Consider the following 19,342-nt stretch of genomic DNA (forward strand, 5'->3'; position numbering starts at 1 on the left):
TGTAAAGAGGAATGGTCCAAAATACCTTCAACCACAATCCAGACTCTCATTGGAACCTACACGAAGCGTTTAGAGGCTGTAATTTCTGCAAAAGGCGGATCTACTAAATATTGATTTTATTTCTTTTTTTGTGGTGCCCAAATTTATGCAGCTGCCTGATTTTGTTTAAACAATTATTGCACACTTTCTGTAAATCCAATAAATTTCATTTCACTTCTCAAATATCACTGTGTGATATATTTAACTGACATTTTTATTGTAACAACCAACGATTTATACAGGAAAATAATGACTATTAACAGGGTTGCCCAGACTTTTGCATCCCACTGTAACTGTGCCTCACCTGGTGAAGTTGAAATCCACTTTCAGGTTATCAACGCATTTGTTATCAGTGCCGCAGTTGATCTCAAACCCTAACTGTGGAAGAGAGCATGATGGAAAAGTACACATTATAAATTATTTAAAGACTAAATAAGTGGTTTTATGGTGATCCAATGTGCTACCACATGTAGGTCTACGGGCAATAAAATCAACAAAATAAAACTTTACAAAGACAGAAAGTACAGTTAATATATACACACAAAAAACACAGTTAATAACTGCAACCCTGCACAAATTAAAAGGACTTTGAGTCTGTTTTGTAAACACAGAGCCACAGTAACAGAAACCCCTCCCTTTAGCACACTTCTAATCTAATGGTAGGAACAGTTCAAAAAGCTGCACCTGATCTGATGTGAGGTTTTTTGAGAGACTGAGGAAGCAGTTGTTCTGGAGTTTTATGAACCAAAAGAAGGATTTTTATTTAAATTTTTATTTATAAAGATTGAGAGCATGATGGTAAAGTGTAAAATGCATCATGGACAGAAACAACTGCATTATGCTGCTAACACAACTTCAGCTCTTTGCAATCACCTGCACAGACAACATGCTGATACAAGTACTCAGAGTTATGTTAGCTGAGTGAATGTCGACCTCAGGTCAGCAGCAAGACCCTGAAGTTCAACATGTAACAAAATGATAAGCTGTCAGGCTGCAGCCTCTGCTTCTACCTGTTCATGTTTCTAAAGTAGAATCACCGTGGCGATAGCTTGAAAGTCTCTTTTTGCAGGGTTTCATATTTGCTTTTTGCTGTCAGCTTTGTATTCATACATAAATACTAAGAGGAAGGTCATATGTGTGACTTAAAAACACATTTTTTTTCTGTTTGATATTTATTTCTGAACAGGCAGAAGGCCTTCATGGGCTCAGCTTAAAACATGGCGTCACTGCACTAATGGTGACTCATTTACTTCAAGTACTTGCACAGAAGTCGCTCAAAGAAGTATCAGTCAGTTGCATGCCTACAATAAAATTGATTCAGTAAAGTTAAGAGCAAACCTAAAAGTTTCTCATAACTTCATAAAGACTAGCCTCAGTTGGTCAGCTAATAGGGTTTTTAAAGGTTTACTTACAGGATGAATGGTTGTTGTTTGGGCCTGCGGGGCAAGACTTGGTCTGAGGTTGGTGTTTGAGGCCGAACCATCAAACGTGAATTTGAGCTCATTGGAAAGTTGGTTGAGAGCGTCTTCGGGGCAAGCCTGCAAGAAGAGGTTTAGGTTCAATGTTGGAGGAGTCTTAAAAGTAAAGTTAATTAAACAAAATCTTAAGTTTAATGACTTTTAAGGGCTTTATTTTAAGATTGCTATTAGATCTTACCTCAATGAGGAATTTTACAGGTGAACATTTTTTTATTCCTAAGTCAACAGTAACTGATCCAGACTGCTCTCGTTGTTTCCCACTGATGTAAGCTCGGTTGTTTGGAGGCTTGCGAGTGGCATCCAGTGTTATAGTGTAATCAATCCTTGCTCGAGCTAAAATAGAGGAATAGAATTTGATTTTAATGTTGAAAGTTTCAATACAATAAAATTAAAATGATGTGCAGTGATTGAGAAAAAGAGAGAAGGATGATTAACCTGTGCCGACTGTAGACACTCTGCTCATAGTCAAGCAGATTTCAGCTGTATTCTCTAATGGTTTTGAGCAGTCTACATTCTGTGTAGGGATTTTGTTTGGGCTAAACGATACCTCAGCTCTCACCATTACTATGGGTCTTGATCTGGAAAGTAAAAAGAACACGTGTGAAGGACATGGCAGATGGCTGCCCCTGCCTGAGCCGTGTTCAGACAGAGGTTTCTTCCTGTTAAAGGGGAGAATTTCCTTTTGGAAAGAGAACTTTTGATTTTATCTAATTGTCTGGGTTAAGCTGTGTGAAAGGGAAAATATGGACCTGAGAAATGATATCTAAACTGAAAAGGCAGCTTTAATGCTGAATACTTTCAAAACAAAAACAAAAAAAAAAGCAAGGGATTCAAACCAGAAATCACAGGACTTATTTAAAGGGAATATGCAACAAGGAACAGAGGGAGACTCAGACAGTATAAAACATCAGATAATGATGGAGATTGGAAACAATGAAACAAAACACAACTGAAAATAATAAACAAATTATTCAGAGAGGTAAGTATGAGAATAAAGGGAAACACTGGGGCGCACTAGAAAGTCAGAAACTAAAAACTTAATAAAAATTGAAGTAGGTCTAAATCATACCCCAAACCCCAAAAAATATAAATGCTCTAAATTATTGTAAATGATTTGTGTAATAATTTAACATAAATCATTAAAGCTTTTAATAAAATATATTTGTAAATGTGCCATTCTTATAATAATGAACTTTAGAATGTACCTAAATATTTGACCATTACCTGGACTTACCTCAGTAAGGCAACTCTACCCTTTGAACCCACCGCTAAGTCAGGCAGTTCATCACCACTCTGGTCAAAAGACGACTGACTGATTGACACGCCAAAGAACTTCAGTCCTGACTGGACCTCAGAGCCAGTAATTCTCTGAAATATTTTAATTAATCAGATTTCGTAAAATATTGACTTTACTTGATAGATGAGTTTAGACATCTTTGTGAGGTCTTTGATGTTGTGTACCTGTGAGTAAGTAGGACTGATTCCTCCTCCTTCACCATTAAATATGTAGACGCTGCCTTCACCATTATTCTCCAAAGGTGCTCCAACTGCCAAATCCATGAATCCATCTGAGTTTAGATCAGGCAGCACAGCAAGAGAAGAGCCGAACCTTCCTTTGACAGCTGCATGTCCTCTTAGTATTAACGGATCATCAAAATTACACTCCACAATCTGAAAGCAGGAGAGTGAATATTTTATAGTTAATAAAAATTTGACAAATAAACCGATTAATTTAATTGGATTAGATAAAACTGTGATTTACCAAACCAGTTAGTCTGCAAACATAAACTCTTCCCTCTCTATCAGGCTCCGTGTACATTGGGGCTGATATGAAGATCAGATCAGTGATGTCATCATTATTTATGTCCATGGTACACACCTCTGCCCCGAAATATGCACCAGTCTGATACTGTGTAAGGAAGATATGATTATTTTTGTATCTGAGATCATTTCTATGGAAATTATAATTTAATTCATATCTGTCTTAATACAAATGCATACCTGTGATGAAAAGGGCTCAATCTTTTGGTTTTTCAAGTTTTCTCTGTTAACAGCAAACACAACTCCTCTGTGTTTATATCTTGGAGCACCAACAACTGTCAGAGAGCCATGCCAGGATTTAGCAATCGCCATGGAGTAACCTAGAATTTTGGTTTTCAAAAGGAGAAGGCAGATTAAGATTCCTGATTAATCCTGTTAAATTATGTCTGTTATGCAAACTCTTCAGTGTGTTTGTGTCAAAGAATTACAGCAGAGCGGTTTATATACATGATCACATGTGTATGAGTTAGATTGTTAAAGCTGTAATATTCTTACCAAGATAGCTGTCAGGCTCCAAAGACACATCCTCATATGTTTTCACCTTCTGGCCTCCAGTTGTGTATTGCACGTAGCCTCCCTTCCACTGGTTTGCACCAACAATAGACGTCTGAATTCCCTACAGTGCAGACAGGAAATACATTTTATATACAATTTATTTTACATTTAAAATCTGGAATGTGTTTAACCTGTATTTGCCATTAGAACTTAAAAACTGCCACAAAGGCACATGTGAATCTTTCTTTCTATGACTAGACTGTCTGGTGAGTTTCAGGTAGTTTTAATTACCTCGGGCACATAAACTGCACTGAATCCCTCTTGAGACATTTCCATTTTCAGTGACTCTCCACTGCTTTGAGATCCTGTAACAGAAAAATAAATGAGAAGGTAAAAGACAGACACGATGAGTCAAATTCAATTTGAAGATTAATTTCTTTTATTATGCTTCAAGTAATTATTTAACCTCCTAGGACCTGGCATCCACATATGTGGACATCACATTTTGGGTTATTTAGACTCAATTTTGCTCTACATGGGCCTGATATCCACTGACGAGGACATTATACTGCTACTGTTCTATCAAAATTTTAAACAAATATCCTCATATGTGGCTCTTATTTTTCTTAAAAACAAAAATAATGTAAAAAAAAATAATCTGGCAATTCTTTGTTTTTTCATTCATCTGGCCCCAATATGCCCAAATATCAAAGAGAAATTAAAAATGCATGTCGTGGAAGAGTTCTGGTCTTAGGAGGTTAAAATTTTTTTTTACAGTTTATTATATAACTACTGAGCATTTATTGCTCATTTTACAAAATGTAAAGTTACATTTGCTTTTACAGGTGACTTTACTGAATACAGTACAATAAAGTTAATACAATGTACTAATTTTAGTTGCTTCTTATTGTAGCATTTTACACAACAAATGAAAGTTAACTGCTTCAATTCCAGAAGGACACAGATCCTCATAATGAATGTGAAAAAAATCCCTTGTGAATAAGTGAGCGGCTGAAAGTAGCATTTATTACAGTGCAATTATTTTAATTTTTGAAACATTTACAGGAATTTTAACAAAGTTGTAACAATAAATTTATGTTTGTACCTTCGATTGAGAAAATTTTGTCCTGCAGATTCTGTCTTATTACTTCAAGTGCGTCGAAGTTCTCCACTTGAAAGACGTGTTTGTTTGAGGGAGACGATGCAATGGTGCGCAGTTCTCTTTTGGCATCAGGGTTAGCAAATGCATTCCCCACCTTGTTGACAAATATGTTTGAGTCCTCATACTACAAAAATTATTTGCTCACTTTATTAAAATACATTCGTTAAACTTCACTTGATTTACAAACAGGTTTTAAACTCTCTAACACTGAATAGAACCTAAATCCATGATAACATTTATGTCATGCTATGAAATAGTTTTTACACATATTTTTTCCTCTACTAGCTGTATTTGTATTACACACATATCTCATGTTTCCATTAGTAATTCAGCTTTTTCATTTAAGAGACTTCATTTAAATTTTACATGGTCAGTGAGTTTGGCTTTGATTTAAATAAATGCACTACATGTACATTATATGGTGCATATACAAATGTGTGGCCAGCATGTAACCAAAACTCCTAATCTTTGAATTCGGGTGTCTTCGGTCATATCACTACAGGCAAAAAAAAATTCAATCCCTTAGCCATGCAGTCTGAATTTACAAATATTTGTGAATGAGTGAGTCATTCTAAAGAGCTCACTGAATTTAAGTGTAGTACTGTAATATGATCGCACTGCTGCAACAAGTCACCAAATTTTATTTGGTCTGCCTGTATATTTCATGATTGACTTTAAGTGGTATTATTCCAAAGTGGAAACATTTAGACAAAAGCTGTGCGACAGGAATTTCATAACATTGGTTTCTACGGCCAAGCAACTTCAGGAGCTGTAGTGAGTGAGTGGTTCAGGACTTTTCTCCCTATAGTGCAGCATAATGTGACTGTAGTGTGACAACTGAATAAAACTCATTATTATAAAACTCAACATACTGCAGGTTTAAATAATGGAAGTACTTACCCCAATAGCAAATCGAACAATGTTTTTACTCTCTGCTAGCTGTGCTGCACCTCCCAGATCAGTCCGATCATGAGATTGTCCATCAGTAATTACTATCAAGACCTTCTTGACATTTTGTCTGGAACCTCTTTGTGGTGTGAAAACATTGTTCCTGTCAAATAAAAAAAAATCAAAATAATTTCAAAATATTGTTTTACAGTTGATCTTGTAACTTATACACAACCAGGTAAACTGCATTAATATTATTATTTCTGCATGTCATTCTCTTTGGCAATTTTTTTAACTTTTGCACAAATCAACCTAATACAAGTTTGTTTGTTTGTTTGTTTGTTTGTTTGTTTGTTTGTTTGTTTGTTTGTTTGTTTGTTTGTTTGTTTGTTTGTTTGTTTGTTTGTTTGTTTGTTTTTTCAAATTAAACTCAGCAAATATTTGAATTTAGCCAGTTGGGGCCATATCATCTTCTCTGTAGAAGATGACACTCTGAAGCACAAGTTTGTGTACAGTGTGTCTTTTAAAAGGCTTCCCTCAGTCATACAGTCCACACAGTACTTAATGTGATCAGATTTATGGAAAAAAATCAACTGGACAATAATGTATCTGCACTTCTTCACTATTATAACTGCATTATTTACACAACATATCTGATGGCCTCGGCTGTGTAAGTAGCTCCCTCCTGTTGACTGATGTCATTGATGTCAGTCTCCACTGATCCAGATGAGGAAAGTTTCTTAAAGTAAAAGTGAACCTCAGGTGAAGTAGAGAACTGGGAAACAGAAAACTGAAAAAGAGAGAAAAAATACTTAATAGAAATAAAAATGTAGCTATTTTATGTCTTTGCCATGATTTTACTGACAGAGGGACAACAGCTGCTCACCTGTGTGTCACTTGAGAGAAATGATTCGATTAGATCTTTCACAAATTTCTTCATTGTTTGAAAATCAGTATTATCTACACTGCCTGAACCATCCAACAGAAAGGCAATGTCTGCTTGTGTTCTACACTCTGTCAAAGAGATGGATTCAAAATTATATTGTTTTAAACTCATATAATGCAAGCAAAAGGATTTTGTACCTTGGTAAAGGGTCAGTGAATACCACACATTTAAACATAGTCCCTTTAAAGTGTCCCCTTCGAACATTTTAGAGGACATCACTAAATGTAATCAGGTACCAGGAGTAATGATATACATGGTGTGTGTGTGTGTGTGTGTGTGTGTGCGTGTGTGTGTGTGTGTGTGTGTGTGTGTGTGTAAGAGAGAGACAGAGACAGAGACAGAGAGGCAAAGACAATTTACTGTTACCTTGAATAGAAGAAGGTATGGGTGGTCTGATCCTTTTGAAACTTTCCATCTGAAAGCACACACCGTTGTACATGGTGATACTTCTGCAGTCCTTCGGAATGGTTGGACCACACACCTGAGAGGAGACAAAGCCAAGATGCCATAATTCAGCAGGTTGAGTATTTTTTGCCACTTAAACAATTATTAATTGTGTGGATGCTTTAAGCATCCACACTATTGAGTTCCTCTTGGGACTTCCGTACACTTTTTGGCACTTAACTACTTCCACAATTTTCAGCCGATTTTCACCGTTCAAATTTTAAAATATTCTGCTATTTCTGCTAATTCCTGCTATGTCTTTTGGTATTTTTCACTATTATACTTTTTAAAATATTAAGCTTAATTTGTCCCATTGAAATGAATGGGAAACTTCTACAATTCTGCTAAAATTTGCTTGTTTCTGAAACTTAACTACTTCCTCATATTTTCACGTAGAACAACCATTCAAACTTTAAAATGTTCTCAAATTATTGGGCTATTCAGGTATGATTCAGCTTTTTCAAATCTTTTACCGTTTTACCTTTATGCCTCTTAAAGTTTTGAGTTGCAAAATTGTGATTTTTCACAAAATACATGCGTTGTTATGGTTGCTATGCACTTGGCTTCCAGTCTGCCACTGAAGGTTTTGCAGTCTTCTCTTCATGTCCGAACAACTTCTTGCTACTTGCTCAATCTTCACTCAACTTCCACAAATTATACATCAAAACGTAGGTATTTTTGCTGGGTTTCCGAAAATGTCACTATCATTGTTGTGGGATTTATAGAATTTTGGCAAATCTCCTCAGACCAACACAAAGTCGCAAAACTCTCCATAGAAAGTCAATGGAGAGCTTGTTCAAAATCACCGCTTGATTTCTGTAATGAGAGGCATATTCGAATCGTCATATCTCCTTAACGAAGCAAAGTTAAGACATAAGGCTTGTCCTGGTATATCTTCAGACACTCCTGACGCTCACAATTCAAGAATTATTTTCTCACCTATTACCGTTCTGAAATGAGTTAGACTTGTTTGAGGGTAGGAAATTCGTCCTTCGCTCAGATTTCTTCAGATTTCAAACTCTGGAAATGAACCACTTTTTTCTCTCGTCATATCTTTTTAATGGATTTCCACAGAGACCTGAAAATTTCCATGATTGTTCACCAAAGCGTGCTGTCTCTTACGGTGGAAGAATGATATTGATACTCCAAATAGATTTAGAGTTAGAAAGCGTTGTTTGAGGGCAAGTCAAGGCAGTTTTTGCTTTGCTCTACTCAGTTATGGTGCATTAGAAGTCAATTATCTTTAATAATTCATATTTTAATGATAAATTGTCAACACTTTAAGATTCCCCCATCTCTTCTGAACAAAACGGTGTAAGAATGACCGTTCTAGCCCCTACGGTTAGGAAATTATGGTCATTTGTTTGAGGGGAGTCGTCATTATGAGAAATAGACTGCAAAAATCCTGTCTCTCTGTGCTGCGTGCACCTGTTTTGGCGGGAAAAAGTGCACAGGCTCTCTGATTGGTGGATTCAAATTCAGCAGCTCCCAGGCTGCTTGACTGAGCTAGAAGCTTACTTCTCTGTGTGTGTGTGTGTGTGTGTGTGTGTGTGTGTGTGTGTGTGTGTGTGTGTGTGTGTGTGTGTGTGTGTGTGTGTGTGTGAGAGAGAGAGAGAGAGAGAGAGAGGAAGCCTTTTTACGGGATGATCTCATTGTAAGATTCAAATTCAATATATTTAGACTGGTTGACTGAATTGGATCTTGTGTGTGTGTCTCTCTGTGCATGTGTGTTTCCATATGTGTCCATATTTGTGATTGTGTGGCTGTTATATATTTTTTTGCTGATTTTTTTTTCATTTAACAAGTATATTTGAGGGACCCTCAGCATGTTCAGCATTTTTTCAGCTGTCCATTTTGCTTTTCCAATTTCTCTGTTTAACTTATTACTATTGTGCTAAGTGGTGTGTGTGTGTGTGTGTGTGTGTGTGTGTGTGTGTGTGTGTGTGTGCGTGTGCGTGTGTGTGTGCGTGTGTGTGTGACAGAGAGAGAGAGAGAGAGAGAGAGACAGAGAAAGCCTTTTAATGGGATGATCTCATTGTAAGATTCAAATTCAATATATTTAGGCTGAGGAATTCAAATCCACAAATCAGGGCCTACACAGCTTCCCAGGCAGCCAATCATATATGTGGGCTCAGGCATTCAAATTTGCATATTGGGGAATTCGTGGCTTCTAAGTCAACAAGTCATCCATGTCATATATCTCTAAAAATTCATATTTTAATGATAAATTGTCAACACTTGAAGATTCCCCAATCACTTCTGAACAAAACGGTGTAAGAATGACCTTTCTAGCCTCTACGGTTAGGAAATTATGGTCATTTGTTTGAGGGAAGTTGTCACTATGAGAAATAGACTGCAATAATCCAGTGTCTCTCTGTGCTGTGTGTGTAAACAGAAGCACCTGTTTTGGCGGGAAAAAGTACACAGCCACTCTGATTGGTGGATTCAAATTCAGCAGCTCCCAGGCTGCTTGACTGAGCTAGAAACTTACTTCTCTCACTCTGTGTGTGTGTGTGTGTGTGTGTGTGTGTGTGTGTGTGTGTGTGTGTGTGTGTGTGTGTGTGTGTGTGTGTGTGTGACAGAGAGAGAGAGAGAGAGAGACCAACTTTAGGGCAGCATCTCATTGTTGGAAAAACATATAATATATTTAGACTGGTTGACTGGCATAGACCCTCTGTGTGTCTCTCTCTCTGTGCATTTGTGTATACATATTTGATTTTATGTGTAATTGTTGGCTGTTCCTTCTTGTTTTTTAATTTATTTTTATTTCTTTTTTTTCCACATGTGAACAACAATTAGTTTTGAGGGAACTTAACCATATTCTGTTTTTTTTTTCATCTTGTCATTTAACTTTTCCAATATTTCTACTTCAGTTATTGCTATTCTGCTCAATCATAGTATTTGTTCTAAATCATTGTTATTATGCTATATTGTAGTATTTCTGCTAAATCATTGTATTTCTACTATATTATATTTTTCTTTCTAAATATAGCATTTCTGCTATATAATTGTATTTCTGCCAAATTATAATATTTGTGCTAAAACATAGTCTTAATTTAAAATTACAATATTCATAGGTCATCACAGTGTCTCTGGTAAATCACAATATTTCTGCTATGTTGTACTATTTTTCTAAATCATAGTGTTTCTGTAATGTTTAAGTATTTTTGGCTAAATATATTCTTTCTGTTATCTTATACTATTTCTCCTAAATTCTTGTATTTTTGAGAAGTTATCATGTTTCTGGTAAGTTACAATATTTCTGCTAAGTTCTGCTATGCTATTGTATTTCTGCCAAGTATTATGTTTCCTCTAAGATATTGCAGTTCTGCTAAATTATTACATTTTAGCAATGTTCCTTTGCTTCTGCAAAGTTTTTACAATTTCTGCAACTTTTCAGCTTTTTCAGCTACTTTTTGCATACAGCTTCAGCTTTAAGCATCCACACTGCATTTTCGCAGGAAATGCAAATTTTTCTAGTTCTATATAAAATCAAACAAGAAATTCCGACACAACTCTTTAAAATCTGCTAACTTTTAGTCTATTTAAAGAAGAGAGAGGGAGGCAGAGAGATAGAGAGATATAGATATAGAGATAGATATAGAGAGATACAATCACTGGTAATGTCTGCAGTTAAGTAACTCACCACAGTGTTTTGTGCTGTCGGGTCACTTTTCATTGACAAACCAAGCGACATGTTGACTGCAAACTCTGGTGCTGTATTGAAAGCATTACAAATGTGTTAAAACACTCCTAAAATACACTTTGTGTAAGGAAGAAAACAATATTCAAATTGAGAACTACAAAGTGCCACAATTCATGAATTGGCATGATAAATATTTTCAAAATGAAGGAACGCAAAACAAAACTCAGTTTTACTTTTCTTCGTCACTATTGTCAAAATTTAAGAAATGTTTTCTTGTTTGTATCAAGAAAACAGTTGGAAAGTTTATTTCATTTTTAAGGCTGAACGTTACATACTAAGATATCTAATATGGAAATCTACTGTAACTGTGATTTGATTTAAACAAATGTATGCGACAGGATCTATGGATATCTATTTTTATGGCAAAATACTATCCGAGTTTTAGCACATTTAGAAATGAATGGTTACCTACCTTGAAATTGTATATTTTGGCAGTTTTGGGAAGAGGTTTTGCAGCTGTATATTTTCCCTCTTCCGTTTTGTGAATGCTGTTCCAGTGGAGCACTGACGAGCAAACTAACAAAATAAATCCAGTCAATCATGTAAGTCTAGAAAGCAAACTCTAATTAAATAAACTCCATATGTCCATATAGCACAACAGAGATGGTAAATAAAAAAAAAAAAGAAATAGCAGTAATGTTAAACATGCAGCTGTAAACCCGCTTTCAACATAACAATGCATGTCCTGACTTACTCTGATTGTCTTTGCACCACCTGGTAGCCAAAACCAGCAGCAGAGTTACTCAGGGTCTTCCAAGCCACGGGATCAATATTGAAACCAAGTGCAGCTTTTAACACTGAGAATCAAAGAAGGAAGAGCATCAATAACATTTTTAGAGCCACTGTAAAGGATGATAATGTCATTATAGCATCTCTAATTATAATTGTTTATATGCAGTATAAGAGTAAGAAGCAACTAATTCAGTCAATGAGTTGGTTTAATTCTTTTCTTAACTGCAGATTTCTTTCATTAACACTAGGAAGCGCCAAAGTCACATATCAATACAGAAACTTAAACATTTTCTGATATGATTACTGTACAGTGAAAATCTCATACCACTGCAACCATGCATAACAAAGTCTTTGTTCAGTATCAGTTATTTATTTCTGTTAAACAAAGTCTTCCGTTTTTTTAGATGTTAAAAGCAGTCAGTATGACACTGTATAATGCTAACTTGCATGCAGCAGTATTCAACAACAACAACAGCAGCTTCATGATTTTGTAGTTTCCAGAATCTAAAAATATTTAATATTTATACCTCATCAGCATGAGACTCAACTTCTGTTTCTTGTTATGGCCTTAGAAGAGTTAAATAAAAGACTCTCATAGGATCCCCTCAGCATTTATTCACTCTTGCATATGCTATTTACATTAAATATAAAATATAACCACAGTAGGAAAGTTGGGTGCAGTGTCAGAATACCATACAGTAAGTAAGCCTCACATTTTCTGTAGACCTCAACAAAACAGGCAGGTCTATATAATGACTTCATAACTTCATACAATGATTATTTTGGATTATTTCAGCTTGTTTTAATCAAGTTTAATCATTTATTAATAATCAAGAATTTATCTTTTTATAATGATGACTTATGAAATACTTTTTCACTCAGTACACTTCTATAACAGAGAAACATCTTGGTAATGAAGCTATTTTTACAGTCAGAAGTTACACATACAGTCACTGAGCTTATGGTAGTTTGGTTCACAGGGGATAAAATATAAGGAAATGAGCTCTACAAAAGTATTCCGAAAAATATAGGTACAGGTTCACTAACTAACAATCAATGTTAGATCTTAACCCTTAATCCAGTGGATTTCAATACACTGGACAGCTATTCAAAGGCTGTTTTCTTGTATTTGTGTCAGTGTTGATGGTTTACTTGCACATAAACCACTCTACTGGACACTGATGTTTCACTCCATACACATCAGTTGCTCATCTAAGTGAACATGTAAAAACCTCTTTGAAAAATACATGTTTAAAAAATGAAGTTCAACAATCTTTTTTTTTTCATGCCTAAAGGTAAAAATAATTTAAAAACAATCCTGATTAAAGTTGTCACGATTCATGCATGAAAAGGTTAATACTACTCATTGTACTTTTTTTAAATTTAAAATGTGTCTCTGCTATATTTACCATTAAAATAGCAGTCATATTTCTACTGTTTGCAGACATTGATAATTGATAATAATTGAGAATAAATCTGAAGGCACCAGTTTGTCTTACCTGACAAGAATAATGTAGCACTGATTATCCAGTCCATTTTGTCACTCCCAAGGAAAGAGGGTAATGATAGATGAACGTGAACCTACTTCTGCTGATAGTGTGAGCTGAAATCAAAAATGCAGAACTCATAAAGCAACCTCTCAAAGCTAAGACAGTCAGTTAGAGGAACTCTTATGTAGGAGTTGCTACAGTATTAATAACACTGTGTCTTTGATGCTACACAACACTGTGGTGGTGTCGTTTACATTTTATCTAAAAAATCATCAACTTGGTTTTAATTAAACAATAAAAACAGATATAACAAACAAGATTGGAAGTTTATTACTTTTGGAGCCACAAGATGAAATTACTGTAATCATGAATAATAATTAGAATAATCAATAGCCAAAAAAAACCCCACATTTGACCAGATTACAATATCTTTCCCACTGACCATATAGTATGATTAAAAAAGCCTCTTCTTGTAAAAGAAATTAAGAAAAATGAATTACAGCACCTCCAAAATATGAAGCCATGACTTTCAGTCAGAAAGACTTGCCCCCTCCTACTTGAAGGAGGTAAGGGTATCATTGCCACTGGAACTGGGAAGCGTTGGCGAGCAATATTGAATTTGGTATGGTTGATATGGTTGATTTTGGTATCGATCAAATACTAAGTAAATACAGGTTCAGTAGTGCATATATAAAGTACCATTAACAATATTTTTTAAACTTAACTATAGGTAAGAACATTGTGACATGATTTATGAGGTGAATCATTATCAGAAAACATCACAATGTCCCATTGTTTTTCTTTGAAGTCTTTTTTTCTATTTTTTTTCTCTTTCTAATTTAAAGCTAAGTTAAGTTTTGAATATTAATCAAACAAGTTAAGCATAACTGTAATGGGGACGGCTTTAAGACCCAGGGGACCCAAGAGAGGATATAAAAGAAGAAGTAGCAGCACTGACAAGTGGCTGTGAAAAATGGTTAATGGAGAAGTTGAAGAGCCTGAGAAGTTTCCATTGTCTGCTACACAAACTGTCATTGTAAATCTCTGCAGAGGTTCAAAGTACAGGCTGTTTTTCTTTTAGTGTTTTTTTTTAAGTTTGCTGAAATGTATTTGATTTTTATTGTATTTCATCTTTTTAGTATTGATTTTAGAAGACCACATTCAAGTTGTGCAGCAAACATAATAGCTGGAGAGTTGGGCTGGAGACAGGTGAGGAGTGTTAAGCTCCACAGCCTGGTTCTGAACTAGCCTTTCCTCATTAGCGAGTAAAAGACTGGTTGAAGATGTTCTGTCTTGTTTTCGTTCTTCATGAGGAATAAGTCTCTAAACTAGCAGGGTCTGTGGAAGCACAGACTCAACAACAACTACTCTTTGAAAATGTTTTAGACAAAAGGGAATTGGAGATTAACTATACAGCTGGCTCAAGTGACTGTATTTTCAGTAATAGTACTGCCAGTCCAAGTGGTATGTACCTCATTAACAGGGATAGACTGATCCCATACATTTACACATATACGTATGATCAGAGGAAGTCCTATGTAGGCTGAGCTACAATACTGACAGTATTGTCATTTTTTTTTGTTTTGTTTTTTGGGGGGCAGGGGGTGATCCAGTCCTTTTTTAAAATAAACACTAATAGCACTTTTGCGCCCATATGAAGTTATTTTTAATCATAAATAATAATTAAAAAAATAACTAACCAACTAACTTCAGTTCTTGTTAACTGTTGTGAAAATAAATTGATAGATGGTTTTACTCAGATGATACTCCATTTTTGTCACTTTCAATTGTACATAAGAAATAATTGAATGATTGTAGAGAATCAATTTCCAGTTTATAGTATGCATATAAAAGAATTTGCATGGTTTTCATTTCATGCTTGTTTGACGAAATCAGCAGGTTCTCTTTTAAAGCAACCTCCTTACAAGAAGCCTAAAAATAAAAAGGGTAATTTTGCCTGACTTCCTTTGCACTCTCTTCCAGTTCCTGTAAGTCAGAAAATCTTATAATTTGCTAATTCTATATTATGCATACAGTGTGAGTTGGTCAAATAGGCCTATATTAGATATGTTGCTTTATCATCAACATTTTTTTTCTCAAGTCTAAACTAATTTTGGGTATGATATTCTCTGAAGTGACAACACAAAACATAACTGAGGTTTTTATTGTTACACCCCGGCCTAGGCAACCGGAGTGCAACACGAAAAAAAGTAAAAATAAAGAAAAAAAAAAACACACACACAAAAAACCCCACTAAAGCTCACCACCAAAATCCCAAAACGAAAGTATCGACAAATCTATTTACAGCTATTTACAACAAACTATTTATTTACAACAAAACACCAAACTATTTACAACACGGGGGAGATCGCGACCATGACACACTGAAACACAGGGTTTAAATACATAGAGGGAGCAATCAGGAAAATGGACAACAGGAGGGAAACACAGCTGGGGCAAATTAGACCTGACGAGACAGGGAAACGTAAACTGAAAACACTAAGATAACACAGACTTTCAAAGTAAACAGGAAACACATAACAGTCACGCCAAAAACAACACACTGACAACACCGAAACGTAACATTATACTGTGTGTAAATTGGAAGATGACTCCTAGTCTTAACTTGAATTTAAAAGATTAGAGCATTACAAAGCACATCATTGCACATCAGCAGTTTTGGCTAAATATAAATGTCAGTTTTTTCAGGGGGAAGTATGATGGGGAATGCTATGTTTAAAATCCCTTATGAAAGCAATTGGGAAATTTTTTAACAAAAACATAAAAATTCATAGGTGGGCTAATAATTTTGTTTTCAACTGTATTTCATTTTCTCCTCCCCCCTTTTTCTCCACCGAATGTGGATGAAAATAACTGATATGCTAAAGGCATGAAGAATAGGGAAGTTCTTCCATTTCCCACTCTTACAGAAATGCTTGCTCATAGGGGGTAAACTGATTGTTGTGGTTTTCTCTGTATTTTTGTGGGGTCCTTACTTTACAATATCATGTGCTTGAGGCAACTGTTGTTTTGAATTCATGCTATATAAATAAAATTTTAATGAATTTATATGCATCAATTCTTTTAAAACGTTCTCTTTTGCAGTCCGTTGACTGACTAAAATGTCTAGTGATGTTTCTGCATAGTAATCTTGAGAGACAGACGTAAGCTGTAAAAGGTTGACTCTAAGTGGATTTCCTGGACCTACTGCAGAAGTTATCAGTGAGGTACAGTACAAAGACAATGTTAAGAAGCACTAACTTCAAGCTTTGGTTTATGGATGCACAGTCTGGAAATTAAAAAGCCTCTCATCAGTGGATGGAATACAGAACAAAGAGACACCTACCTGGAGTGCATCAGTGTGCCAAGGTAACTTCCACTTCAGGGACTACCTTATACTTGTCCTCGCTGGATGAATCAATATTTCTATTCAGTGGCCGTGTCAATACTGGCATACTGACTTTACTTGACTCTGAGATTTCCATCTTAAGGACATTTTGGCCAATGTTCAGTCACTTTTGATTTGATACACAGTCTGACACATAATTGAGGTGCCGTATTTACTTGCATACTTCCTGCTTATATCCAAGGATTCACTGACGAGTACGCAGTGAGAATGTTATACACTCACAAAACACAAATGTCTGTGACATACGAGGGCATCAGGACTGTCCTTTGTTCTTACAAAACTTGAAAAACTATAGAATAGCTGCTGCAATCGAATACTTACTCTATACCTCCAGAGTCACCAGAATTTAAGCATACTTATGAGGGGCTATGCCTGCCTTCTTCATGGTCTTGCAGCTAGAAACAGCATATACTAAAGACTGAGAAGGATAAGTTTACTACTTCTCTACTATACACAACATTTTACAAAAAAAAAAAAATGTTGATTTTTTTGTTTTAATATATAAAGATGCTTTTAAAATAGATGCTTTTAGATATTATTAGTATTTCAGTTCTCCGAATTCCAATCTTGTGGGACCAATGTACACAATATACAATACAATACATTCAAAGGACAAAAATCATATTTAATCAACATCAGAGGGACAATGAAAGGCATGCAATGTCCAGTTTGACTTTTCATTTATTAGGCTGACTCACTCTTACTGGGGAGAGGTTATGCTCTGTTTCAATAGAACCAATCTAAGGCTACGCTCACACTGCAGGCGAAGGCACATCAAATCCTATTTTTTTTGACCCTATGCGACCCATATCCGATCATGGTATGACAGTGTGAACGGCACAAATCCGATATTTTCAAATCCGATCTGGGTCACTTTTGTATGTGGTACTGAATCCGATACATATCCGATGTTTTAGAAAGCCACTGCTGTTTGAACGGTCATGTCGCATTAAATCCGTCTTTTACGTCACTGACAATTCAATTCAATTCAATTTTATTTATATAGCGCCAAATCACAACATAAGTCGCCTCAAGGCGCTTCATAGATACAGAGAAAAACCCAACAATCATATGACCCCGTATGAGCAAGTACTTTGGCAACAGTGGGAAGGAAAAACTCCCTTTTAACAGGAAGAAACCTCCGGCAGAACCAGGCTCAGGGAGGGGCGGCCATCTGCTGCGACCGGTTGGGGTGAGAGAAGGAAGACAGGATAAAAGACATGCTGTGGAAGAGAGACAGAGGTTAATAACAGATATGATTCAATGCAGAGAGGTCTGTTAATACATAGTGAGCGAGAAAGGTGACTGGAAAGGAAAAACTCAATGCATCATGGGAATCCCCCGGCAGCCTATGTCTATTGCAGCATAACTAAGGGAGGATTCAGGGTCACCTGGTCCAGCCCTAACTATATGCTTTAGCAAAAAGGAAAGTTTTAAGCCTAATCTTGAAAGTAGAGATAGTGTCTGTCTCCTGAATCCAAACTGGAAGCTGGTTCCATAGAAGAGGGGCCTGAAAACTGAAGGCTCTGCCTCCCATTCTACTTTTAAATACTCTAGGAACAACAAGTAGGCCTGCAGAGCGAGAGCGAAGTGCTCTAATAGGGTGATATGGTACAACAAGGTCATTAAGATAAGATGGGGCCTGATTATTTAAGACCTTGTATGTGAGGAGCAGGATTTTGAATTCAATTCTGGATTTAACAGGAAGCCAATGAAGGGAAGCCAAAACAGGAGAAATATGCTCTCTCTTTCTAGTCCATGTCAGGACTCTTGCTGCAGCATTTTGGATTAGCTGAAGGCTTTTCAGTGAGTTTTTTGGACATCCTGATAATAATGAATTACAGTCGTCCAGCCTGGAAGTAATAAATGCATGAACTAGTTTTTCAGCGTCACTCTGAGACAGGGTTCAGGGTTCTTGCTGATCGGAGCTGGCTTGGCCCTGACTTATCGGAGAAATAAGAGAGCGGAACCAGCTGTTCAAACCCCCCCTAAGCTGACCGCTGGAATTGAAGCGATGGGACGAGGCGCGGCCTCCCACACCGAACGCAGCATGGTCAACACCTTGGAGACGCTTACAGCTGCCGTGAAGACTCAAACTAACACCATTGAGCGTATGATGGGATACATCAGAGAGGGGCCTGCTCACAATAACACCCTTGAGCGAAAGTTGGATAACATCGCTGAACGGCTCACTGCAGCTGTGGGGTCTCAGAACCAAAAGAATGACAACACCACGGAACAGAAGCTTGATACCATCATGGGGAGGCTCGCAGCGCTCCAACGGGAAATCGAGGCCCCAGTGTCAGAGTGCTAAATTCGCTGCTCGCATAAAGGAGAAATCAACAATATTCTACATTTGGACACCACGGCGCCAGCTGCTAGGCCCAAGGCTGGAGCCCACCAAAACAACTCCCTGATAACGACTGTGTGATGACTATTCTTCCCATCCCATGAAGGACACCTGGATCGGCTGGAGGACTGTTTACTTAGCCTGATACAGCGAAGGACACTGTCTCAGCTGAACTATGGACACGCACACACATACACTTACACTGATAAGCACGCACTCATCCCCCTCCCTTTCAAACGCCTTCGATGCTTGTTCCTGCGGGGGAAGGCAGCGGGTCTGCGTGCCGCGCTGAAATGATAGCATGGTGCAGGACGACTGCTGTGTTCCTTCGAATCACCCCCCACCCCCCTATCCATCCCCTGTGGCTTGTCATGTGCTCTGA

The 19,342-nt window shown here is 36.7% G+C and overlaps 1 protein-coding gene across 1 annotated transcript in view; it reads right to left on the minus strand.

Moving 5' to 3' along the window:
- Nucleotides 1–19,342, minus strand: part of LOC308391256 (integrin alpha-M-like) — a 219,646-nt gene that overhangs the window by 149,663 nt on the left and 50,641 nt on the right. Inside the window, exons 6-10 of the mRNA XM_080873824.1 lie at nt 6,770–6,897; nt 6,528–6,673; nt 5,896–6,046; nt 4,939–5,089; nt 4,125–4,198 (exon numbers count right to left, since the gene is read on the minus strand). Coding sequence (XP_080729950.1) covers nt 4,125–4,198; nt 4,939–5,089; nt 5,896–6,046; nt 6,528–6,673; nt 6,770–6,897 — 650 coding nt within the window. The remainder of the gene's footprint in view (nt 1–4,124; nt 4,199–4,938; nt 5,090–5,895; nt 6,047–6,527; nt 6,674–6,769; nt 6,898–19,342) is intronic.

The sequence above is a fragment of the Rhamphochromis sp. 'chilingali' genome (genome assembly GCF_963969265.1).
Source record: "Rhamphochromis sp. 'chilingali' genome assembly, chromosome: 22".
In the NCBI taxonomy this organism is placed as follows: Eukaryota; Metazoa; Chordata; class Actinopteri; order Cichliformes; family Cichlidae; genus Rhamphochromis; species Rhamphochromis sp. 'chilingali'.